Raw genomic sequence first — 19,760 nt, forward strand, 5'->3', positions numbered from 1 at the left:
CAGGCTGCTGCAGAGGGGCTATGGCGAGAACTGCTTATCCCTCCCAATTCAAACAGATGCCTGAGAGCACTCACTACTGCACCAGCTGGCTTCAAGCTTGGTCCAGCTCTTACTGCAGGCAGAAGGAAGGTGCCCCAGGAGCAAACCCAGCCAGGGTCCAGCCCCAAAGGCTGCGAACAAAAAGGAGAGCCAGGCAGCACTCAGCATTTTGCATTTTCCGTTTACCACGTGTATTTGTTTTCACCATGGTGGGGGCCAAGACACCCAGAGGAGCCATCTGTCTGGAGGAGAGGCAGCTGCTGGAGCTTTCAACTTTGAGACACAGAGTGCTGGGAACAAGAGCCAGGAAGGGTGGGGAGAATCCAATCCCATCGGCATCACAGCACAGGGGCACAGCAAGGAGAAGGGAGCAGCAGGGTAAGCGGAGGGGAGAATGGAATCCTTCTGGTGCTGTCAGGCCAGGTGCCAGGTGGGAGAAGGGACAAGCAGGCCTTGCCTTCCCCTCTGCGAGGTCGGGTGCACTGCAGGCAAGAGACCATCTTCTTTTGGCACCTGTGTCCTTGTCCCGAGTTCCCTTACCCATAGTGCACATCTGCTGCCAGCAGCAGGAAGTTCTAGGTAAGAAAGTACAATGCCATGAACCACTGAGGCTTCCCTTGGGTTGCCAAGCACAAATGCCCCTCACCCTGCTGTGGGGTTCATCCAGGACGAAAGACTCGGTGCATGGCAGCCAGTGGCAGCACAGCACACGTGTCCAGGGCTCAGCCTGGGACATTTCAAGAGTGAGCTGGCTGCACATCAGAGGGGAGCCAGGGCTGCCTGCAGCTACTGTTTCCAAGCCTCGCCTGTACTTGGCAGGAGACAGCCAACACTTTTCTGTCACTGCCAACTGTGCTGTACATCCTTCTCCCTAGGGGGGAGCAGGAGTCCTTCATAAACAGCAGGCACTGGCCTGCCCACACAACTCCAGCTCATCTTCACTTGGGAGAGGCTGTGCAATGGTCCAGGCCAGCCCCCAGCACTTTGACATGCTAATAAATAGGTTGCATGTATTCAGCAGCCCTGTGACAGGACTACAAAGTCTCCCCAAAGACTGGGCTGGCTCAAGTGCCCACAGGAACTAACTGGACACTTCCCCTGACCTCAGCATGCACTGGTCTGGCCACCGCATATATCCAGCACCCCTGGAATATGGCCACAGTGAGGGCAAAGGGTGTAAGCAGAGATCAGAGCCCACATGGGAAGGAGTGAGGCTCAACACAGAAGAGCGGGCACAGGCACTTGTGAGGATCAGGACCAGAAGGTACTGTGCCCCTCTCAATGGAGCCACCCCTACCTAGGCTGCGTGGAAACAGGCCTGCTTGGCACTCCAAGCTCCCAGGGGTGCTGTGTGCAGCTGGGCTGTTGGTAAGACAAGCATGTTCTCCCCTCTGGGAGCTTTCCCCTTGCCTCCCTTGAGGCAGACCAGTGTGTTCCTGCCCAGCTACCCCCAATGCCAGCAGAGCCCACCCTCCTGCCTCTGCCCCTTCCCACCATGCTTCCACCCCAGCCCCTCTGTCAGCTCCAAGAGACATGTCCTTCCCCAGAGCCCTGCTCTCTCCTCCCACAAGGGCTCTGCTTGTGATGAAAAAGATTCCCTGGGCCACTTAACTGGGTCCCTGAACCATACAGCCCCCTCTGACTTGTGCTTCCCCCCGGTGCCCCTAGGCCTGACAGCTGTTGTCACTGACCTGGTGAGGCTGCAGAAGGATGCTGGAGAGCTGGATGCGGTCGGGCAGGGGAAGAGGGAAGCCAGCCTTGAGCCTCTCTGGAAAACACAGCAGGCATGACAGCCATGGATGGGTACAGACAGCAGAGGATGTTACAGTCTCCAACCCTAGACCCAATTTTCGCCCTGGCTCCCACCCTGCTCTTATGGGGTGGAGGGCAACGGAGCTTCCCAAGCGGCAGAATGAGGTTGGGGGCTTCAAAGACACTGTTTGTCCCTGCTGCCCCATGTGGAAGCCACCCCCACCAGGCCTGTTTGCTCTGCAATGCAGAGCTGCTGTGTGCAGGGGAAAGCAGGTCTGGAAGGCATTAAGCCACGTGCCTGGCTCATTCTAGCCATTTAATTTGCTTCAATCCCAGAGTCACAGCCCACTGACAGTCTCAATGGAGCCACCTGCCCCCTGAAGTTCTCTGCATGCCACCATGCCTCTGTGCTGCTTTCCCATCACCCAGGGATCCTCTGCTTGCAGTAGCTTTTAGCCAGGGTACAGAGCCGACTGTGGGCAGGGGCCTGGGCTAACCCCAGCTCCCACTCCTCCCCGGAGTCCCTTGAAATTCTCCCACTCCTGCCAGCTGCTCACCATTAAGGCGGGGCAGCAGGATCTTGGAGCCATACAAGTTCATGAGCGACTGCAGCAATTGCACCTGAGGACAAGGAAGGGAAGAAAAAGCCCTTCAGTCTGGGCATCTGGAGGAAGCAGAAGGGAGTGGGGGGCTGCAAGGTGGGTCATACATAAAAGGGCATATAGGCTGGGAGCTGGGGGATGAGCGTGGCAAGTTCATGCAGAGAGCATCCTACAAACAACAAGCTGAGCCCGCCAGTGGGTCCAGCAGCCTAGGAAATGGCAGTGAAGAGAGCACCCTCTCCAAGATGCTCCAGCAGGGACTGAGGTGGGGAGTGGTTCTGGAGGAGTTAGAGGCATCCTGCAGCTCAGGGACAGAGCAGAGCAGAAGAGCCTGGAGCCAAGCACTGAAGGGCAAAGTGGGGTGCAGCCAGCAGCAAAACAGCCACTCTGATGGTGGGGCTGAGGGGCCAGGCTGGAGCTGGAAGCTGCCCTAGGGCAGCCGAGCCCCCTGAATGGATGGCAGCAGCACCACAATCTGCCCTGCCCAGGCTAAAGGAGCAGCAGCAGGGCCCATGGGTCTGAATCCAGCCTACCAGGTCTTCCAGACAGGGAAAGAGGAACTGAGGAGGCAAAGAGCCCATAAGGGCAACTCACAGAGAAGGGGCCAACGTCCGAGTGCTTCAGCGACAGCTTCAGCCTGTGCAGGGGCAGAGATTCATCAGCCTCACAGCACCAAGCCCCTCCAGGCACCCCAGCCCCACAGCTGGCTCTGCCCTCCAAGGGCTACATTGCACATGTGCTCCAAGGCCCAGGCAGCTGGCATATAGGCAGGCTGGTGCTCAGAGCCATGGGGGTAGCAGTGCCTGGACGTATGGGGGAGTGAAGGGGTTGCTGGTGGCTAACAGGACATCCCAGAGCTTCTGCCAGTGCTTTCCCCCTCTGTCCCCCGGTCTGAGACTCTGAGCAAAGACCCTGGTGCACCGTGGTCCCTCAGGGAATCCCCATCCCGAGATCCACCCTCATTCTCCGCACCCCCCCTTGCAAACTGCCCCCAGCACATGGGGAGGGAACCCCCAGAGCTTCCTTGCCCTCCTGCCAGCTCTGTCTGGATCTTCTTTAAGCCCTGTAACCATGGAGCAAATAAGCAGCTCTGGTCAGCCTGGGCTGTCTCTGGCCCAAAAGGCTCATGGGGCTGAGGTTACACTCCCCAGCTCTGCCTCTCACCTGCCAAATGCCAGGGTCCCACCTATCCGGGAAGAGTTCACGGTGATAGTGGCAGAAATGTTGCTCGTCTGGAGACAGAAGGAGAAGTCCCATCACATCTCCTAAGACACCAACTTGTCTTGGGATCTACCAGGTCCTTCCCCAGACTTCCTGCTGAGTCCCAGAGCAGAGTCGGGCAACTCCCAAGGCCCACACAGCAGGGCAGATCCACTAAGCTGCTGCTCTCCATGGGACAGGTTCACGCTGCAGGCCTAGCAGGTGCTGCAGCTTGAATGCATGGAGCCCGCAAGCCAGCCAGCTCGGGTACCAGGCTCAGCAGAGCCGGGACAACATGCAACTGAGCATGGGCTGGTCTACCCTGCTCCTCCCAGCACAGGTATGCCCTGTGCATCAGGAGCAACATGGGGAAATGCCAGCATTAAGCCTCACCCCCGCCAGCTGAGAGCTCAGGGCTCAGCACAGCTCACAGCCATGCCAAGCCCAGGGAAATGTCAGGATATTACCTACAGGAGCACTCAGCTGCCCTGGGCCCAGCCCCTGGCATCTGAAGCCCACAGCTGAAATCTGTACCCCAGCCCTGGAGCTGACTAGCCCCTCTGCACAAGCTGTGCCCAGACTGACCAAGCTAAGGAGGAAGAGTGGAGCAAGGCTAGAGTTGGACAGGATGGCATAGGCCTGGATGTCCACGACCGGCATCAGCGACAGGCGCTCAGGCGTGATGGTCAGGAATGGAGCCGAGGAGGTTGTGACCTGGAGCTTCATGAGCCGGTCAGGGTACAGCTTCTCCAGCTGGAGGCAGAACAGATGGCGCAGGTCAGGTTCGTGCAAGCAGATGGCTGTGCCAGGGAGCGGAGCCTGGGGCACACTCAGACACTTCCCCCTGCCCGGCTGCGGCCTCTCCCTGGCTGAACCCAGGGCCACTGCCCTGCACTGAGCCCACTGCAGTGGTGGGAATTCCCATCATCTTTGGGACCAGGCTCAGGGTCACTGACACAGACAGTATCGCTGCTCTCCTGGGGCAGCAGCCCACTCACCTTGGGGATGAAGGCAGAGAAGGTGGATGTGTTCAGGTGGAAATCAACCCCCTTGGGAACCTGCAGCAGAAAAAACACAGGTGAGGCCCAGGCCTCAATTCATGGCACAGCAGTGTCAGGAACAGCACATAGCCGAGCTGGGGCATGACCAGCCACTGACACCTCCCCCATGGCCACCAGGCTTGTACCAGCCCCCACACACCCTGGCAGCCCAGTGCTGGATCACCCGTCACCACAGCTGCCCCCACAGAGCTGTTTGGATGTCTGCCCTGGGCACTGGGACGCAAACTGGTGTAGCTCACCCCCATGTGACCCAGCCTGGTGTTCTCACCCCCTGCATCTGAGCAGGGAGGTAAAGTGACTGTGCAACTCTGGCAGGCGACAGACTTTCCTGCCTGCCTGGATTAGACTCAAGTGGGACCCTGGACTGTTTCCTCCATGCCTACCCATGCTGGGATTCAGGCCAGCAGAGACAAGTTTGAAAAGAAGGTCCTGATCAACTGGGGCAGCACAGATGGCCCCAAGCCATGACCCAAAGTGGGTGCCCTCAGAGATGCCAGACAGCGTCCACCATGCCATTAACCTGGAGACACCTCTTTCCTCCACTGCCTACATTCAAGCCATTGCAAAATCTTCTCCCCCACCCCCATGTCTGCCAGCAGCCAGGAGGGCACCTCTTATCACGGGCTGACCCCTTTTGGGATTCTGCATTTTGTTTGCAAGCTCAGCCCTACCACAGCAAGTCCTGTACCTGGAGTCCAGCTGGGAACAACACATTGCCCCTTCACTTTCCCGTGCAGCACCTGCCCCTCTGCTCCCCTCCTTGGGAGGGGGTTCTGGGCCCACAGCCCTTCCCTGCCAGTCACATGGGCTCTCTTGCCACCCTTTCCTGAGGCTGCAGGGAAGTGCCACCAGCCACAGCACTGTGCTGACACTGCAATTTGCCAGAGACCAGCAGGAAGCTTGTAGCCCAGCAAGTCTCCTGCACAGCCCCTCACTCAAAAGCCCTCCCCTCCTTCACTCTGTACCATGTCATCGGTGATGTTGAAGACTAGGACCCCAGCAGTCTGATAGACAAAGCCAGCGGTGTTGAAGAAGTAGCTGGAGGCCCCCAAGTAAACCATGCGGTCATGCTCCATCGGGAAGGCCATGGCTGGGGGAGGGAAGGGGGCTGGCGAGCGGTGAGGCAGAGAGAAGAACTCACCCTAGGGAAGACAGGAATGAAGAGTGATTCCCACAAGGTGTTGGCGCTCATGTTCTTGGGGTAGTCTTGGGGGGGTGGGGGACAGGGGGAGTATGGGAGCAGCAGTCACAAGACCTGTCCCCCGGGCCCAGGCTAGGAAAGCAGCCTTCCCCTCCATCCTCCCATCCTGAGCAACTGGATTGCTCTGAGGCTGTAGCTACAGGCAGCCTGAAAGGGTCAACATAAAGTAGAGATGTCAGTGGGAAAAGCAAGCTCTCTTCCTTCCTGCTCTTATGATCCTGCCTGCCCAAGGGCACCTCTTACCTTCAGATTCACATCCAGAGACTGGGCTGTCTCCACGGGTGGGGTCACCAGGGAGTAATCAATGCCAGCCACCTCGTCTACCTTTGCGGTGACTGTGAAACAGGGGAAACAACAGGGTGAGCAAGACTCTGCAGGGAATCTGCCCCTCCCAGTGCCGGGGAAGAGACTGCGTTCTGCTCACAAGTGGCACCGGCCCACAGAGGTTACCCCCCAGCCTCACATGCAAGCATCTGAACCAGCAGCATGGGTCAGGGGGCTCCAGCTTTACTGGCCTCTGTACCCACAGGGCCACTTCAGCAGTAGAAAGCCAGGGGTGGGGTCTCTATGTCCCAGACTCAGGAGCCAACCTCTGTGCCCCAGAATCCTTTCTGTTTGAGAAAGCTACTGTGCCAACCTCCATGAGACACCCCAGAAAGCTCAGGATGGGTATCTGTTCCCTGTGACACTGCCCCTCTGGGTGTTGTGGCTCTGCTGTGCCATCATAGAGCCAGGGGTTGCAAGAAGAGCAGGACCAGGTCTCTGGCCAAAGGGGAGAAGTCATGAACAGCCAAAGCAATGGCTGCTTGGTACCTGGCAGTGTCTGGAGGTAGGGCTGCAGCTGGGTGCTGACAGAGCTTGTCACTTCTCCACAGACCTGAAGGAAACACAGTAACAGCTCCTCAGTGCCTGTCCACAGCGAGTCTGGCCAGACCAACTCACAGGCTGCACAAGAAGCCTGCACATCACCTGGCAAGCCGGTGAGCACCTTAGGGACAGACTTGTGAGAAAGGATCCATTCAGCCCTACCAGGGCATATGGGTAACTGTGACAAAAGCACACCTGACTGCTCACACCCCTGCAGAGCCTTGAGCTATCAGAGACAGCATGGACTCCACCGTCCCTGGCCCTCAGGGCTTTCTGCATGCTCCTGGCCTAGCCAAGGTTGCAGGGCAGAGTCCTGCAGATCAGCTCAAGTAGCTGCTGGAGGACTTCTCTGCCATTTCTGGGAAGTGGCATAGAGACAGCAGTGCACTGGCTTCTCTGCTTTGGTGTCCAGCCTGATGCAGCAGCCAGCTGTGATCTCCAAAGCAAGAGGGAACCAAGGGTTGGGGAAGCAGTGTTGGAAAGCAGCCAGTTGCCGGCCTCATGCCAGGCCCAAGGGGGAATTCCACTGGCGGGCACTGGCCGGGTCTCCTTCATTGCTGGCACCGTCCAGAGCTGGGGGGTTGGTCATGCTGTCACCCCTTCCCGCCAGCCAGGTTCAAGTTTTTTTTGTTCCCTGCTTAGCTCTGCGGTGGGAGGGTCTGGAAGTGAAGCTTCTTTCCTCCTCAGAAACAGGGCACATGGGCTCCAAACCTGGCCTATGAAGTCTCGATAAAGGGGACAGGACTGCTTCTGGCTGAGTCCCATCATGGCCCCAGAGAGGCACACACTGTAAAAAAAAAAAAAGCCTCCAGAAAGGCCCAGCCCTGGGAGGGGCACAGGGAGAAAAGCCAAGCAGGGGATGGGCAGGGGCTCTAAGATGCACAGGTGGTCTTGTTCCCTGCTGCAGAGAGAGATCCCAAGTGGGTGCACAGCCGGGGAACACAAGATACCCCCTCCATCAAGAAGAGAGAAACCAAGAAACAAGCTCAACATCTGTCCCAGAAGAGAGAGGCATGGACGGGGAAAGGGCATTCATTAGACACTATAGCAAGAGGTCAGGGATTGTTGTCTGCCCCTGGGAACCATTAGCACAGGGTGAAAGAGATGGCCTGGGAAAGGAGGAGGGAAGCTACTGAGAAAGGTGTGCTCCTCATTCCTCACACACAGGAAGGACCTGCCTCAGAGGCCAGCTCTGAGACTTCATGACTCTGCTTCAGATGCTCACCCATCTGCTCCTGTGGCTTCCAGGTGGCCCTGGGAAATCACTGGATGGCATTAAAAGTGGCATAATACCATCAGCCCTGCACTTCCCATCTGTTATATACATGCCGCATTCTCCAATTGCCTCTTTCCTGAAAGAGGTTCACATCCAAAGGGGATGCAGCTCCTGCCAGTTCACCTTGTAGCAATTATTGCTAATAGCTTGTTTCCATGTCTCATTACAGGTCTCCTACACACAGGATTTTGTACAATGCCATAGGTACCGGGGTTTCACTTATGTGGCCCACTATAAAAACAAGAAAGCAAATGCCTGAGGATCCAGAAGCCAGAATTTGTAACCAAAGCTCCCCAGAAAACTGATACAAGCAGCAGGCCATTTGCCAAACAGCTCTAAGTGGGTCTTTAGGGTTGTCACACATTTCGATGAGGCTCGAGGTCTACTTATCTGACCACATGAAAGGAGAAGTCTTTGTTAACTAGGAAACAATTACATTAGGCATTGCCAAACATTACTGATTAGCATTCAGTGGGAACCACTGAAATGCCAAGGTGACTGCAGTCAACACACATTCCTTCATCCAGTGTCTCACCTGCTAGCCACAGCTGCAATATGCAACCATGTACCAGTACTAACCAAACTGTGGGACACAGAACACTTTAGTTACTGGTATGGGAAAGGACTCCCTGAGAGCAGCTGGAGTCCAGCACTCCCAGCATGCTATACCTTGCTTTCCATGGTCTTCTTGAAGCTGGACTCAATGTTCTTGTGGAACAGGTTGTACAGCCAGCTAAAAACAGAACACAGCAAGATAGTCACCTTTCTCCAGATGCAGGACAGTTTCCTCCTGCAGAGGTGAAAGCAGTCCACAGGCTCCTGGGCAGGCTTCTGGAATCAAACCTTTGCTGCCCACATGGTCTTAAGCATTGCATTTGCAATGAACCAGCCTCAAAGTTGGGGCCGCCAGACCCCAACAGACCACACCACAGGCCCAATTCCAAGTCAAACTCCAAGTGTGCAATTGCCTCTTCTCACATTAGCTCTGATTTTTGTTTATTGACACCCCCCTGATCAGCTCATCTCTTAGGGGAGATCAGGGCCGATATATCTGATTATCAGGAAGATACCTCTGGCAGCAACAGCACCTTAAGGCTGTGGGCTCCTGTATCCAAGTTACCCATGCAGCCTTTACAAGGGAAGCAGCATGGGATGGGCCAGGGGATCAGTTTCAAGAGGAGGCTGCAGCAAGCCATGAACAGGTGAAGGTGGCCAATCCCACTGGTGTCCCCTGGGAGATGGGCTCCAACATGCAACCCCTGAATCAGCTGAGAGAGGGGAGTTACATACCCAAACCTGCCGGATATGTGCACCCGGACATTCGAAATGTGGGTACTGCAGTCAGAGGTGGTCACAGTGGGTCTCCCAGATGCATCACTCCCCAGCTTCAGCCCAATGGAAATGGAGAGACCCCCAACCTTCAGGTCAAATGAGCCATGGTCCCTGCTAATGGGAGGAGCAGACAAGACAGTCAGCCCTGGCCTACAGGTGCAATCCAAGACCCCGCAGTGGATATGGCTGGGGTGTTCCTCCAGCATGGATTGCTCCTGCTCAGGGTCCCAAGGACAAGGGGGACCCAGGAGACTTAGTCACTTCAAGCTTGCTTTTCCTCCTTCCTTCATGATCATAGAAATGAGACATTGGGAGATAACCCAGATAGTCTTCAGCTCTGGGTCCTGGATGGGGTGGATGCAGGGTCCAGCCCCTTCCCCCCCCACACACACACGCTGCATTAAACTAGCCAGTTACAAGCACTCTGTGCTGGGAGCTTCCCAGTGCTCACTAATCACAGCAACCATTCATATAGAGACAGCAGAGTTGGCAACAAAAAAGTCCCTTGCAACCCACACAGCAGGGAAGAGAGGAGCTGCAGACCCCTGGAAGGCCTGGTGAGAGCTATGGGATGGGGTAAGACGAGCAAGAGAGGAGACTGAACCCTCTGTTTAAGGAAGCAAGTCAGCTGGGCAGGAAGTGACAAGGGAGAAGGCAGGCAGGGAAAACGGCCTGAACACATTCTAGGAGACAAAAAGTTCACACATCAAGGTGAGGGGCACTCACAGGAAGCGTTTCTTCACCTTCCACTTCCCTGTCAGTTGGGCGAAGGCATTGGAAACAGATACCCTGAGGCCCACGCTAGGGATGGGGACGATCTTCGAGCTCGGCAGCTGGAAGCTGTGAAGGTCCAAACTGCAAGGGAGTGAGGTGCCATCAGCCACAGCCCAGGACTGGCGCAGGAGAGATGGTAATAGATGGTCCCACATCCTTGCCCCCCAAACTGCCAGCACTGCTGGCAGGAAGGCTACCGCATCTGACCCTTGCTTGGGCAGGTGCTCCTTCTCTGCCCATGCTGCCTCCCTGAGAGGTGGGGAGCGATGTCACCATAACTCGCTCGTATCTGCAGCACCTGGGGCAGGGGCTGGGTTTAGGGTTCAATCCAGCTCTTGGAAATGGAGTTGTCCTCTCACTATTCCCAATGTCTGGTCCCGCTCTGCCCCAGCTCCAGCCCTGTCCAGGGGAAGCGATTGCGGTCTTCAGTGGGGCAGCCTCACCTGTAGAATTCATAGTGCACGTTCCCGAAGGGTTTCACTTCGAAAGACCCTGAGAAGTCCGGCAGCTTCAGCTTGGCCAGTTTCTTCTCCAGGGCAGCAATGCCCTCCTGGCGGGCTACAGAAACAGAAAGGCCACATCACCATCTGGCCTCTGCCATGAAGCTGGGGCTGCTTGATGGCAACCCTGGACGTGGATGCCGTTGTGCCAGGAAAGGGCTGGGAGCCACAGGCAGGCAATATCCTGTGATCTTCCCTGCACACAGGCAGAGCAAGGGGGGGGATTGACATGCATGCAACAGCTCACATCAAATCTCAGCCCAGGAGAAAGGCCTTTGCCTTCTGGCATGAGAAAAGGGCTGCATTGAGCAACATTTAAATACCCTGGGCACCATGTGATACGGCAGCAGAGGGAGACAGCTGGGCACAGCAAGCTTCAGGCTGCCAAGGGCAAGAGGCTCCAGCAAAGAGAACTGTCCCTCTGTGTTGCCATTGCTTATACATCTGCAGCACAGACCCAAAGCAGGACTCAGATCAGGGTGCAGCGCCTGCCCACATCAGCACCACACCAGCAAGTGAGGCCGCGTCCCTTGCATACCCGCACTAGCTGAGGGGAAGGCCCTTTTCTCTGGAGAGGTGCCCACAACTCTTACAACAGCTGACTAACAAGCTGTTCCTCATGCGGTATGTTTTAATCCATAACCCAGCCGCTTCTGCGCCAGGGCTTGTGCCATAACCCAGCTGCTTCAGTGCCAGTAACAGCCACCCAAGTTCATCAATCTGCCTTCCCTCCCCCTCCCCCAATACTGCTTTTGACTTATTCACTTGTGGTTTAAGCCTCTTGGCCACGAGGCCGAGTTACAGCTGCCCCCTCCCACAGCCAGCCAAGCTTCAACACAGCCAGGTGAGGTCACTGCTACACAGAACAAGGGCTGGGGGAAAGTCAGGGTGACGGATCCCCACAGGCCCCTCCAGCCTGGGCTGTGAGGGCTGTTGCAGGAAGATGGGGTTGGAATAGCCCTTCAGGAAAGACTGGAGTCACAACCATCCTCCTTCTAGAGAAGGAGCCCAGAAAGAGCTCAAGACAGGTGTGTCCATAGGCACAAGGCAGTCCCAGGCAGTAGGACCACAGCTCATTCTGGACTTGGAAGCAGTGCAGATGCGTTAGCATAGTATGATGTCTGGCCTTGGTGTTTCTGCCATATGCTCCTTGCAAAGCCATTTGGGCAGCTACATCCCTGCTACTGGAGTTACAGAAAACCACAGCTGGCAAGGCCTCTGCATGTCATATCTCAGCCAACCCCCTGCTCCAGGCAGGATCAGCCCCACTAACCCACCCTGGGCAAGCAGCTGTCTAATCTGCCCTGAAGGACAGAAGCTCCACCTTTCTCTGCACAGCTTTTTCCAGTGCTGAACCCCCTTGAAGTGGGGAAGTTCTTCCTCACCTCCTACCTCCGTTTCCCTGCCTGCAATATAGCTGGCTACAAGCACTTGGCTGAGACAGAGATTGACTGAGAACCTACCATAGTCCAGGCCTTTCTCGGTTATTCTAGCCACAAACCCAGGGTTGGTGGCCCTGGCTAGCACCATGCAAGCTGCCAGCATGAGGGCAGCCAGTGCCAGGCTCCGCACCACCATCCTGATAGCCGTGATGAGGCACCGTGCAGCCTCTGAGCTGTACCAAACAGGATGCAGACTGTTCCTTGAACTTCAATCCCTGTGGCGTAACCCAGGCTTTTTAAAAAGCCTGGCTGAAAAAAGGGAACCAAGGAGAAAGCAGGAAGGTTTTTTTAAGCATCACTGAGGGGCTGTCCCTGCTTTCACAAGGCCTGGCCTGCAGCACAGCAGGGCTGGTCACACCTTAAGCAATGTCATGCCTGCATTCCTCCCCCTGGAGCAGAAGCAGAGTCTCAAGGCACAGGAAAGCACTGAGCCCAGGGGCCATCTGCTCCACAGCCCCAGGCAGGCTCCCTGCCCACGTGACCCGCTCCTGGCCATACCACCTGTCACTGCCACTTCTGCCCAGCTCCTGCAGGGAGTGTCACTTTGCTGGTCTGCAGGCACCTGCTCCTGGGAGCCAGAAAAGCCACAGGAATGCAGCTGGAATGGTCTCCAGAGATACAAGGGAGTGGGGGCCTGGAAAAAGAGTGCTCTGCCCTCAGTGCTGCACTAGCCTCCTGCAGCCAGCGCCTCACTGGCAGCTGGAGCAAGCTCTGTGCTGGCACCAACCGGCGTGCTGCTGTGCTGGGTTTCAGGGCGTTCCTGCTCCATGCCATGCTCACTCCATTCTCTCCTCCACAGGGAGCAAGGTGGGAGCCTGGGAATGTCCTAAAGCAACTGAATTATTTTATTTGAAAGCTTTTGGGGACACTCACCCTTCATTAGGCATAGGAGAGAGCAGAGATTATAAAAGTTCTTCTAGGTAGAAATGTAAATTCATATTTCTACCTACAAAAACTTTTACAATCTCTGTCCTCTCCTATGCCTGATGAAGGGTGTGTGCACCTGAAAACTTGCAAATAAATAAAGATAATTTGTTTGCAAATATCTATTTGGTCTAATAAGAGACATCACCTCTTCCATGAGTTTTGATTCCTTTTGCCTCTAGACCAACGTGGTTGCAGTCTGGATACCTAAAGCAACCAAGGCATCCCAGGGGCTGCTACCTCTGGGCACATTCCCAGCCCTCCTAGGCCACGTTCCTGGCAACCTGATGCAGGTCTTTGAAGTGCACATGTCCCACACGGGCATCACACCTACCTCAGGACTTCAATTCAGCTTCCCAGGACTAATCTGCCCATCAGGCAGCCCACAGCATCTCTGGGCACAGGCATGCAGCAGGGGCCTGGGAGACGAGGGGGCTCAGCTGCCATGGTCCAAGACCAGGCCCTGTTACTGCCCCTGGCTGAAGGTGGCTAGATAAAAAGAGGGCATCTCTCTCTCTCTCTCTCTCTCCTCTAGCCCCTGACACCTAAATCCAGGCATGCCTAGGAGGAGCGGCTCAGGGAAGGAGGGGTGCTTCTGTCAAAACAGCAGGAAGTCCCAGGTGCAGGTGCAAAACACTGTGGTGCTGAATGGTTGAGAGCACTCAGATCCAGGGCTCTTTCTGTGGCCCTTCTTTGCAGAAGCTCCTGCAGAGGCAGTGGGTGTGGGAGGTGGCTGTAACAGCTTCCTTCCTGCAACCCACAACATGCTGACTCTGGAGCAGAGCTCAGCACATATGGAGGTGCTGGAGGGATTTCGACAGAGCCAGGCTTTGCTCTATGCAAAAGCGCAATTCCCCTGGCCATAGGAGCCCTGAGTGTCTCCAGCCACAGCGGAAGGAGGAACCTTTTGCATAACTTTCATTTCCCTCCCAGGATGAGCACAGGAAATCCAAGGAGGGGCTGAGGCTGATGCAGGCTGCTGCCTTCCTGGAATCCCAGGGAGCAACAAGCTGTCAGAGGCAAGAGCCCTGAGCTAAGACATTTGTGCAACAGAACACTTGCTCAAGAGCTGGGGGAGGGTAGAGGGAGTGACATACCCTGGGACAAGGGCCTGGGACAGGGCCAGCATCTGCCAGGGGGTTTCTAGGGACTCTCGGTGCAGGGGTAACAGTCGCCCTAGGGAGGAGGGCAGCCTCATGCCCACACAGCACTGCCCGAGCAGAGGCTCCCTGGGCATCAGCCCTGCATAGAGCCTCACACCCAGAACCAGCCTCTGGGGTCTCTGGACCCAAACCAGCACCAAAGCTCCCGATCACCTGCCTTTCCTGCACTAGCAGCCCCCTGCTGTGCTAACGGGGAGAGCTCTGCCAGCTGTGCCCATGCTGGGCAAGGAGCACCCCTGTGCTGGGAGAGCTCCCAGCCTGGAGCCCTGACACCCACCTGAGCACCGGCAGGGACAGCCCCGGCCCAGGGGGTCCTGGTTAAACAACATCCCCCGGGTGCCAGAGTCTCAGGTCCTCTCCGATCACTGCCCTGTGGGCTCAGGGCATATCAGGGGTGGTGACTGTGGCTGGGAACATGGAGCCATTCCCTGAGAACAGAGCTCAATCTCTCACAAGCCCATTCCTCCGCAAGGAAAAATGGCAGGATCCCACGAACAGCTTGCTGGAGCAGGGCTCAGCCTGGACCTCCCTCCCAACACAGCCCCAGATTTACATTGCGTTCAATGAGATCCACAAAGGGCCCTTATAAAACAGGCACATGCAAATGGTGTGACCACATTTCCTGCTTAACTCCTGAAAGGTTCCCCCTTAAATACCATCCCCAGCTCTGGGTGCCTCGGTGTCTCCACAGACCTGCCCCCTCCTGCCTGCTGAAGACACCAGGCATCAGCCAGAATGACCATGACACCAACACTGGCTTTGCTCACCCTGCTGGCAGCCCCCCTGGGTGAGTATCTGCTGCTGTGGCAGGCAAAGGAAGGCAGAGGCAGGGAGAGAGGGTCCAGTAGCTAACGCCATGTTCATTTCTCCATTAGGCATCCTGTTCCAGGTCACACTGAAGGAGTCTGGCCCTGGGGTGGTGAAGCTCGGAGAGACCCTCAGCATGACCCGTGCTGTCTCCGGGGTCTCTATTACTGACAGCAGCTCTATTTGGACCTGGATCCAGCAGTCTCCTGGGAAAGGGCTGGGTGGATGGGATACGTATATCCTGCTGGTGGAAGCACAAACTACAACCCTTCTCTCCAGAGCTACATCACCGTGTCTGGAGACAGCTCCAAGAACCAGTTCTCCCTGCAGCTGCGTACCCTGACTGTTTCAGACACCGCCATGTATTACTGTGCCAGACACACAGTGACACAGAGCAGGGCCAGGGCTGCACAAAAAGGAGAAGCAGAGTCTAAAAAGGTATTCAGGGCATTTGAACACTGACTTTCCAGCTTTGCTAAGTCAGAGTATTGCACCACTGCCAGTCTTACACTCATGTTTGTCTTATCTCTGTCTGATCTCAGGTGCCACTGGTAGAGTCCAGAAGGGATGTGGGGTATCCTGGAGACTGTCTACATGTTTCCTGCAAAGCCTCCAGGTTTGACTTCAGCAGCTACAGCACAGATTGGGCTCCCAGAAAAGGGCTGGAGTGGGTCTCACTTATCTGCTGTAGCCAAAACTTTTTGGAAAGGACAATTCACTATCCCCAGAGACACCCCAGTAGCCTGGTGCACCTGCAGAGGAGCAGCCTGGGCCCAGAGAAATGGTCCAGAATTCTCATAAGGGAGAAACAATGGGAGGAATCTCTACGGCGCCCACACAGGAGCTTCTGGACATGTTATGTGAGGATGCCCCAGCAGGTACAACACCTACATCCCCAGTCCTGCCCTCAGGAGGGAAAGTGCCCCCCAGAGCTCCCACTGGGAAACACAACTCCCCCCAGCATGGCCGAGGACAGGGTCTGCTGGGACCTGCACTCACTCATAGCTCAAGCCTGACAAGGGTTTAGAAGTTACATGAGCTAAAAAAAGAGGCAAAAGTCTCCACTGAAGACCCCACCCTACAGGGTAGGAAGAGAAAGCAAAAGTTAGAGAGATTCAGAGCCTGAAAGGGAGGGATGGGCCAAGTTCCTGCCCTGGGCACAGGCAGCACCAGGGGTATCATTTTGCTTTCTTTGCATCTCCCACTCATTAACTAATCCCCTGGCATAATGCTCCATATGCCCCTCACCTGTGAGCCCCCACAGCCACCTGGCTTCATCCAGCCTGAGTACCTAGGCCTAACCCTTAGCGGAGACCCTCCATGCCCTCACATGCACACCCCTCTAAACTGGACTGATGAGTCACCTTCACTTAGGAGAGCCTCTTTTCTTCTCTCTCCCATGCGCAGGGGTGTTGGAAGCAGTGACCCATCCCTGAGACACTGGGCATGCAGAGCTATGCCCAGGGGCCTGGAAGGAATTAGGCTGCAGTTCAATGCCTGGTCTCAGTAATACCAGCTGTTGGCACTTTTACCCCCCAGCTCAACCTCACCCCACATATGACCACTCGAGCTCAGCAAGATCTCTCCTGCAGTTACCTCATCTCATAGCCAGCCATGCAGGGCCTGCAACACTGCCCTCTGGACACCCTCCCCCAGGCAAATGCTCATCCTGTCAAGGGCCCAAAAGCAGTACCTGAACCGTCCTCTTCTATCCCCAGAGCAAAACTTCCCTTCACAGCCTAATCCTGCCTGTGCCACGGCCCTCATCTCAGTAGCTACTGCCCTCTCAGGCCCCTCTGGGGAGGATCCAACCCTTGGATGTGGATAAGGGTCCAGGGGAGGCGGAGAAGGAACCCAGGGCACAGCTCACTTGCTAGGGCTGTGCAAGGCTTCAGACAGAGCTTTGGACCCAGAAAAGCTTCAGCCGCTTCGGGGCGGGAAGCGGCACATGCAGGTCGCAGCACTGCCTCGTTCGGCTTCCCGAAGCACTTCGGAGCCACCTCGGAGATCCAGCTATAGGGTATAATGGGGAAACAATAAAACAGCTATAACTTCATTGTTTCTTGTCAGATTTGGATTGAACTTGCAGGAATGGTAGCCTCTGCTCAGAGGATGAAGCCTGCCAAGTTTCAAGAAGATTGATTAGGGGCTTGGGAGGAACTGCCCTCAAGCTGTGGACAAGCAAAACTAGTGCCATGGGTGCTTGTGGGACTGTCTGTGTCTGTCTTGGGGTGGGGAGGGGGGGGACACTGCTGCAGGCCTGGCTGCTGAGCTGCGGTGTTCCCAGTTACCAATCAATCAATCATGATTCAGGGACTAGGGCCTCAGGGACCAGCTCAATACACAAGACCTATCGACTTAACAAGCATTAATTAGCACCTACAAAACCAGGCTAAGGACAGGAAAGACTCAATACAGACAATCAACTGCCCCACAACAGAGACGGTCTTGGCAGTTTTGCCTGTCAGCAGCTCAGGGTGCAGGGCCCCAGATCCCCCCTGCACCGATCTCCTCCACAGCTAGCAGGTGTCACAGCAGGGGCCACCACCCCTGCAGCTGTCACCCCGCTGCACCTTAACACATGCAGTGTCACCCATGGCACCAGTTTTGCTTGCCCACAGCTTATGGGGCAGTTTCTGCCAAACCCCTGTACCGATCTGCTTGAAACTTGGCAGGCTTTGTGGCCTCAGTAAGAGCCACCACCCCTGCAGTTTTCACCCTCCCCCTGTGGCGTGACACAGCCGTGACACGAGTTTGGCTTTCAAGAATTTGGGGTACAGTTCCCCCCAAACCCCTGCATCGATATTCTTGAAACTTGGCAAATTTTATGCTCTCAGCAGAGGCTACCATCCCTGCAAGTTTCATCCAAATCAAATAAAAAACAAAGTTATAGATATTTCAGTGATTCCCCATTATACCCTATGACCGGATCTCCGAGGTGGCTCCAAGCTCCGGAGCTGCTTCGGCCGGACGGAGGCGGAAACCCGTCCGGAGCTCTGGATCGATCGCAGGCATCTGAAGTGGCCAGATCAGATCACTGCCGACTCGCGCAGGCCTTAGGAACGCAACCAGATGCACCCGGTCACGTGGGACCTTTATTTACCCCACATGATAGAAGCAGCTACAAGCACCGAGGACATTGGCAGGGAGACAAGGACTGTGGGAACTCACACCAGTTACATCACCTGAGACCTGTACAGGGTGTGACAGCTGGCAGAGAGACACCCAGTAACAGGGAGCATCTCCCAGGGGCCCAGGCCAGGGCTCAAAGACAATCCAGACCCAAGGGGCAGAGGATTGAAGAGATCCCCCAACAGACACCATTCTCCTCAGGCCAGTCTCCTGGGCAGGGCTCTGGGCACCAGGGGCAGCAGAGATGCAAATCCCAGCCCCAGCTCCCTGATAAAATCCCAGCTCACGCAGGGCTCTGTCACTAGCCTGGGGGAGGAGTTGCCACTGTTGAGGTTGCTCAGACACTCTCAGTGCATGATGGTTTCGCTACTTTTTCTCCTCTCCTCCTTCTCCCTCCTCACCCCAAGTCGGTTCCTCTTGGGGAACATTCCCACCCTCCAGCCAGCCCCCTGCTCCAGACCCAGGCTCTCAGGTGCATGGACAGTTTTGCCCCTATTATTCCCTTTGTGTTCCCAGTTGCCCTTTCCCAGATGCAGCTGCTCCAGTCTGGCCCTGAAGTAGTGAAGCCTGGAGACACACTTATCCTGACAGGTCAGTCTGTGAGCACCAGTGGGTATCGTTGGAACTAGATCCAACAGCCTCCTGGGAAAGGCCCAGAGTGGATGGGACTGGGAAGTGAAGTCCAGGTGATACCGTGCTTGGGGATGCACAGTGACACAGCAGGACTTGGGCTGCACACAAAGGGGAAGCAGGCTGTGCAAGCTCAGATCCATCCCAGCTTCCTACCCTGCACTGACTTCCCACTCAATAGCTACTAAAGAAAGGCAGGAGCTGATCCCATCCCAATCCCCAACCCACCCTTCCAGAGCTGCCCAGCTCCCACTCCTGGGAGTTTCCTGAGCTCAGGCCCCCTCACACCAACCTTCCTGGAAAAGGGCTGGGAGAGGACAGTCCAGACAGCCAGAGCCCAGGAGCCTCCAGACACAGCCCACCCAGGTTTGGAGCAGGAAGTGCTCAGCTCTCAGGGTCTCCCACTGCCATGGGTGGGACAACAACCCCCACAGGGAGATACATGGAGAGACCCCCCCACCCCCAACCTCAGGCCAGGGGGTGTTGGGCTCCTGGGGAACACTGCACTCCAGGGCTTCATCTGTCAGGCCCCAACCTGGAGCCCAGGGTAGCAAGTGCAGGCACCTCTCCCCTCAGCTTCCTCTCCCAGCTGCAGGGCAGGAGCCTGCCAGGAGCACCCAACAGCCTCATCCAGCCTGCTGGAGCAGCTCAGGCTGAGGGTATCTGGTGCCTGGACAGGGCAAGTTTCTCCATGCAAACTACCCCCCACCACACACACACACACCCCATCTCCCCAGTACCAAGTCCTGCCCTTAGGCCGACATACTCATTCCCAGCACTCTACACAGGGGCCAAAGATCCCACTGGCGCTGGGTAGGGACCCATGTTCTGGAAAGTGGTTCTACATGAGGCAATCCCAGCAATGCTTAGCTGCCACCCAGCCCCAAGGCTGTCTCTCAACTGACCCAGCACACAAAGGGGAAGCAGGTTGCACACAAGTCTCCAAGGGTCATGCTGGCTTCCTGTGCTTTACTGATTCCCTGCTCGGCAACAGCCAAGGGAAGGAGCTGAGTGCAGCCCAGGCCCATGATGTAAAAATCGCGGTTCGTTTCTCGGGA

At 56.1% G+C, this 19,760-nt stretch overlaps 1 protein-coding gene across 2 annotated transcripts; it reads right to left on the reverse strand.

Annotated features, from left to right (window-relative positions):
- Nucleotides 1-200: 200 nt before the first annotated feature.
- On the reverse strand, nt 201-12,247 carry LOC149862397 (bactericidal permeability-increasing protein-like). Of its 2 annotated transcripts, none has more exons than XM_090051097.1 (15): nt 12,068-12,247; nt 10,548-10,662; nt 10,057-10,185; nt 9,289-9,441; nt 8,668-8,731; nt 6,669-6,732; nt 6,099-6,190; nt 5,620-5,796; nt 4,592-4,651; nt 4,179-4,346; nt 3,558-3,625; nt 2,988-3,030; nt 2,349-2,412; nt 1,731-1,807; nt 201-614 (listed from the first exon to the last, which is right to left on the reverse strand). In XM_090051097.1, exons 1-15 carry the CDS (start codon nt 12,180-12,182, stop codon nt 576-578), a joined length of 1,428 nt encoding a protein of 475 aa, XP_089907223.1. In that variant the 5' UTR covers nt 12,183-12,247; the 3' UTR covers nt 201-575. The 2 variants fall into 2 exon arrangements, with proteins under 2 accessions (XP_089907223.1, XP_089907222.1); XM_090051096.1 differs by having other exon boundaries at nt 9,289-9,444.
- Between the last annotated feature and the right edge of the window lie 7,513 nt (nt 12,248-19,760).

This window comes from Crocodylus siamensis, chromosome 6, assembly GCF_052110815.1.
Source record: "Crocodylus siamensis isolate JL-2025a chromosome 6, ASM5211081v1, whole genome shotgun sequence".
NCBI lineage: Eukaryota > Metazoa > Chordata > Crocodylia > Crocodylidae > Crocodylus > Crocodylus siamensis.

Bases quoted from the DNA above. Each gene is read 5' to 3' on its own strand.
- LOC149862397 (XM_090051096.1), bottom strand. From the start codon at position 12,182: ATGGTGGTGCGGAGCCTGGCACTGGCTGCCCTCATGCTGGCAGCTTGC. The intron at 6,733-8,667 runs GTATAGCATGCT...TGTTTCCTTCAG, and splicing joins AGAAGACCATGGAAAGCAAG to GTCTGTGGAGAAGTGACAAG. The intron at 4,652-5,619 runs GTACAGAGTGAA...TTTCTGCTGCAG, and splicing joins TCAACATCACCGATGACATG to GTTCCCAAGGGGGTTGATTT.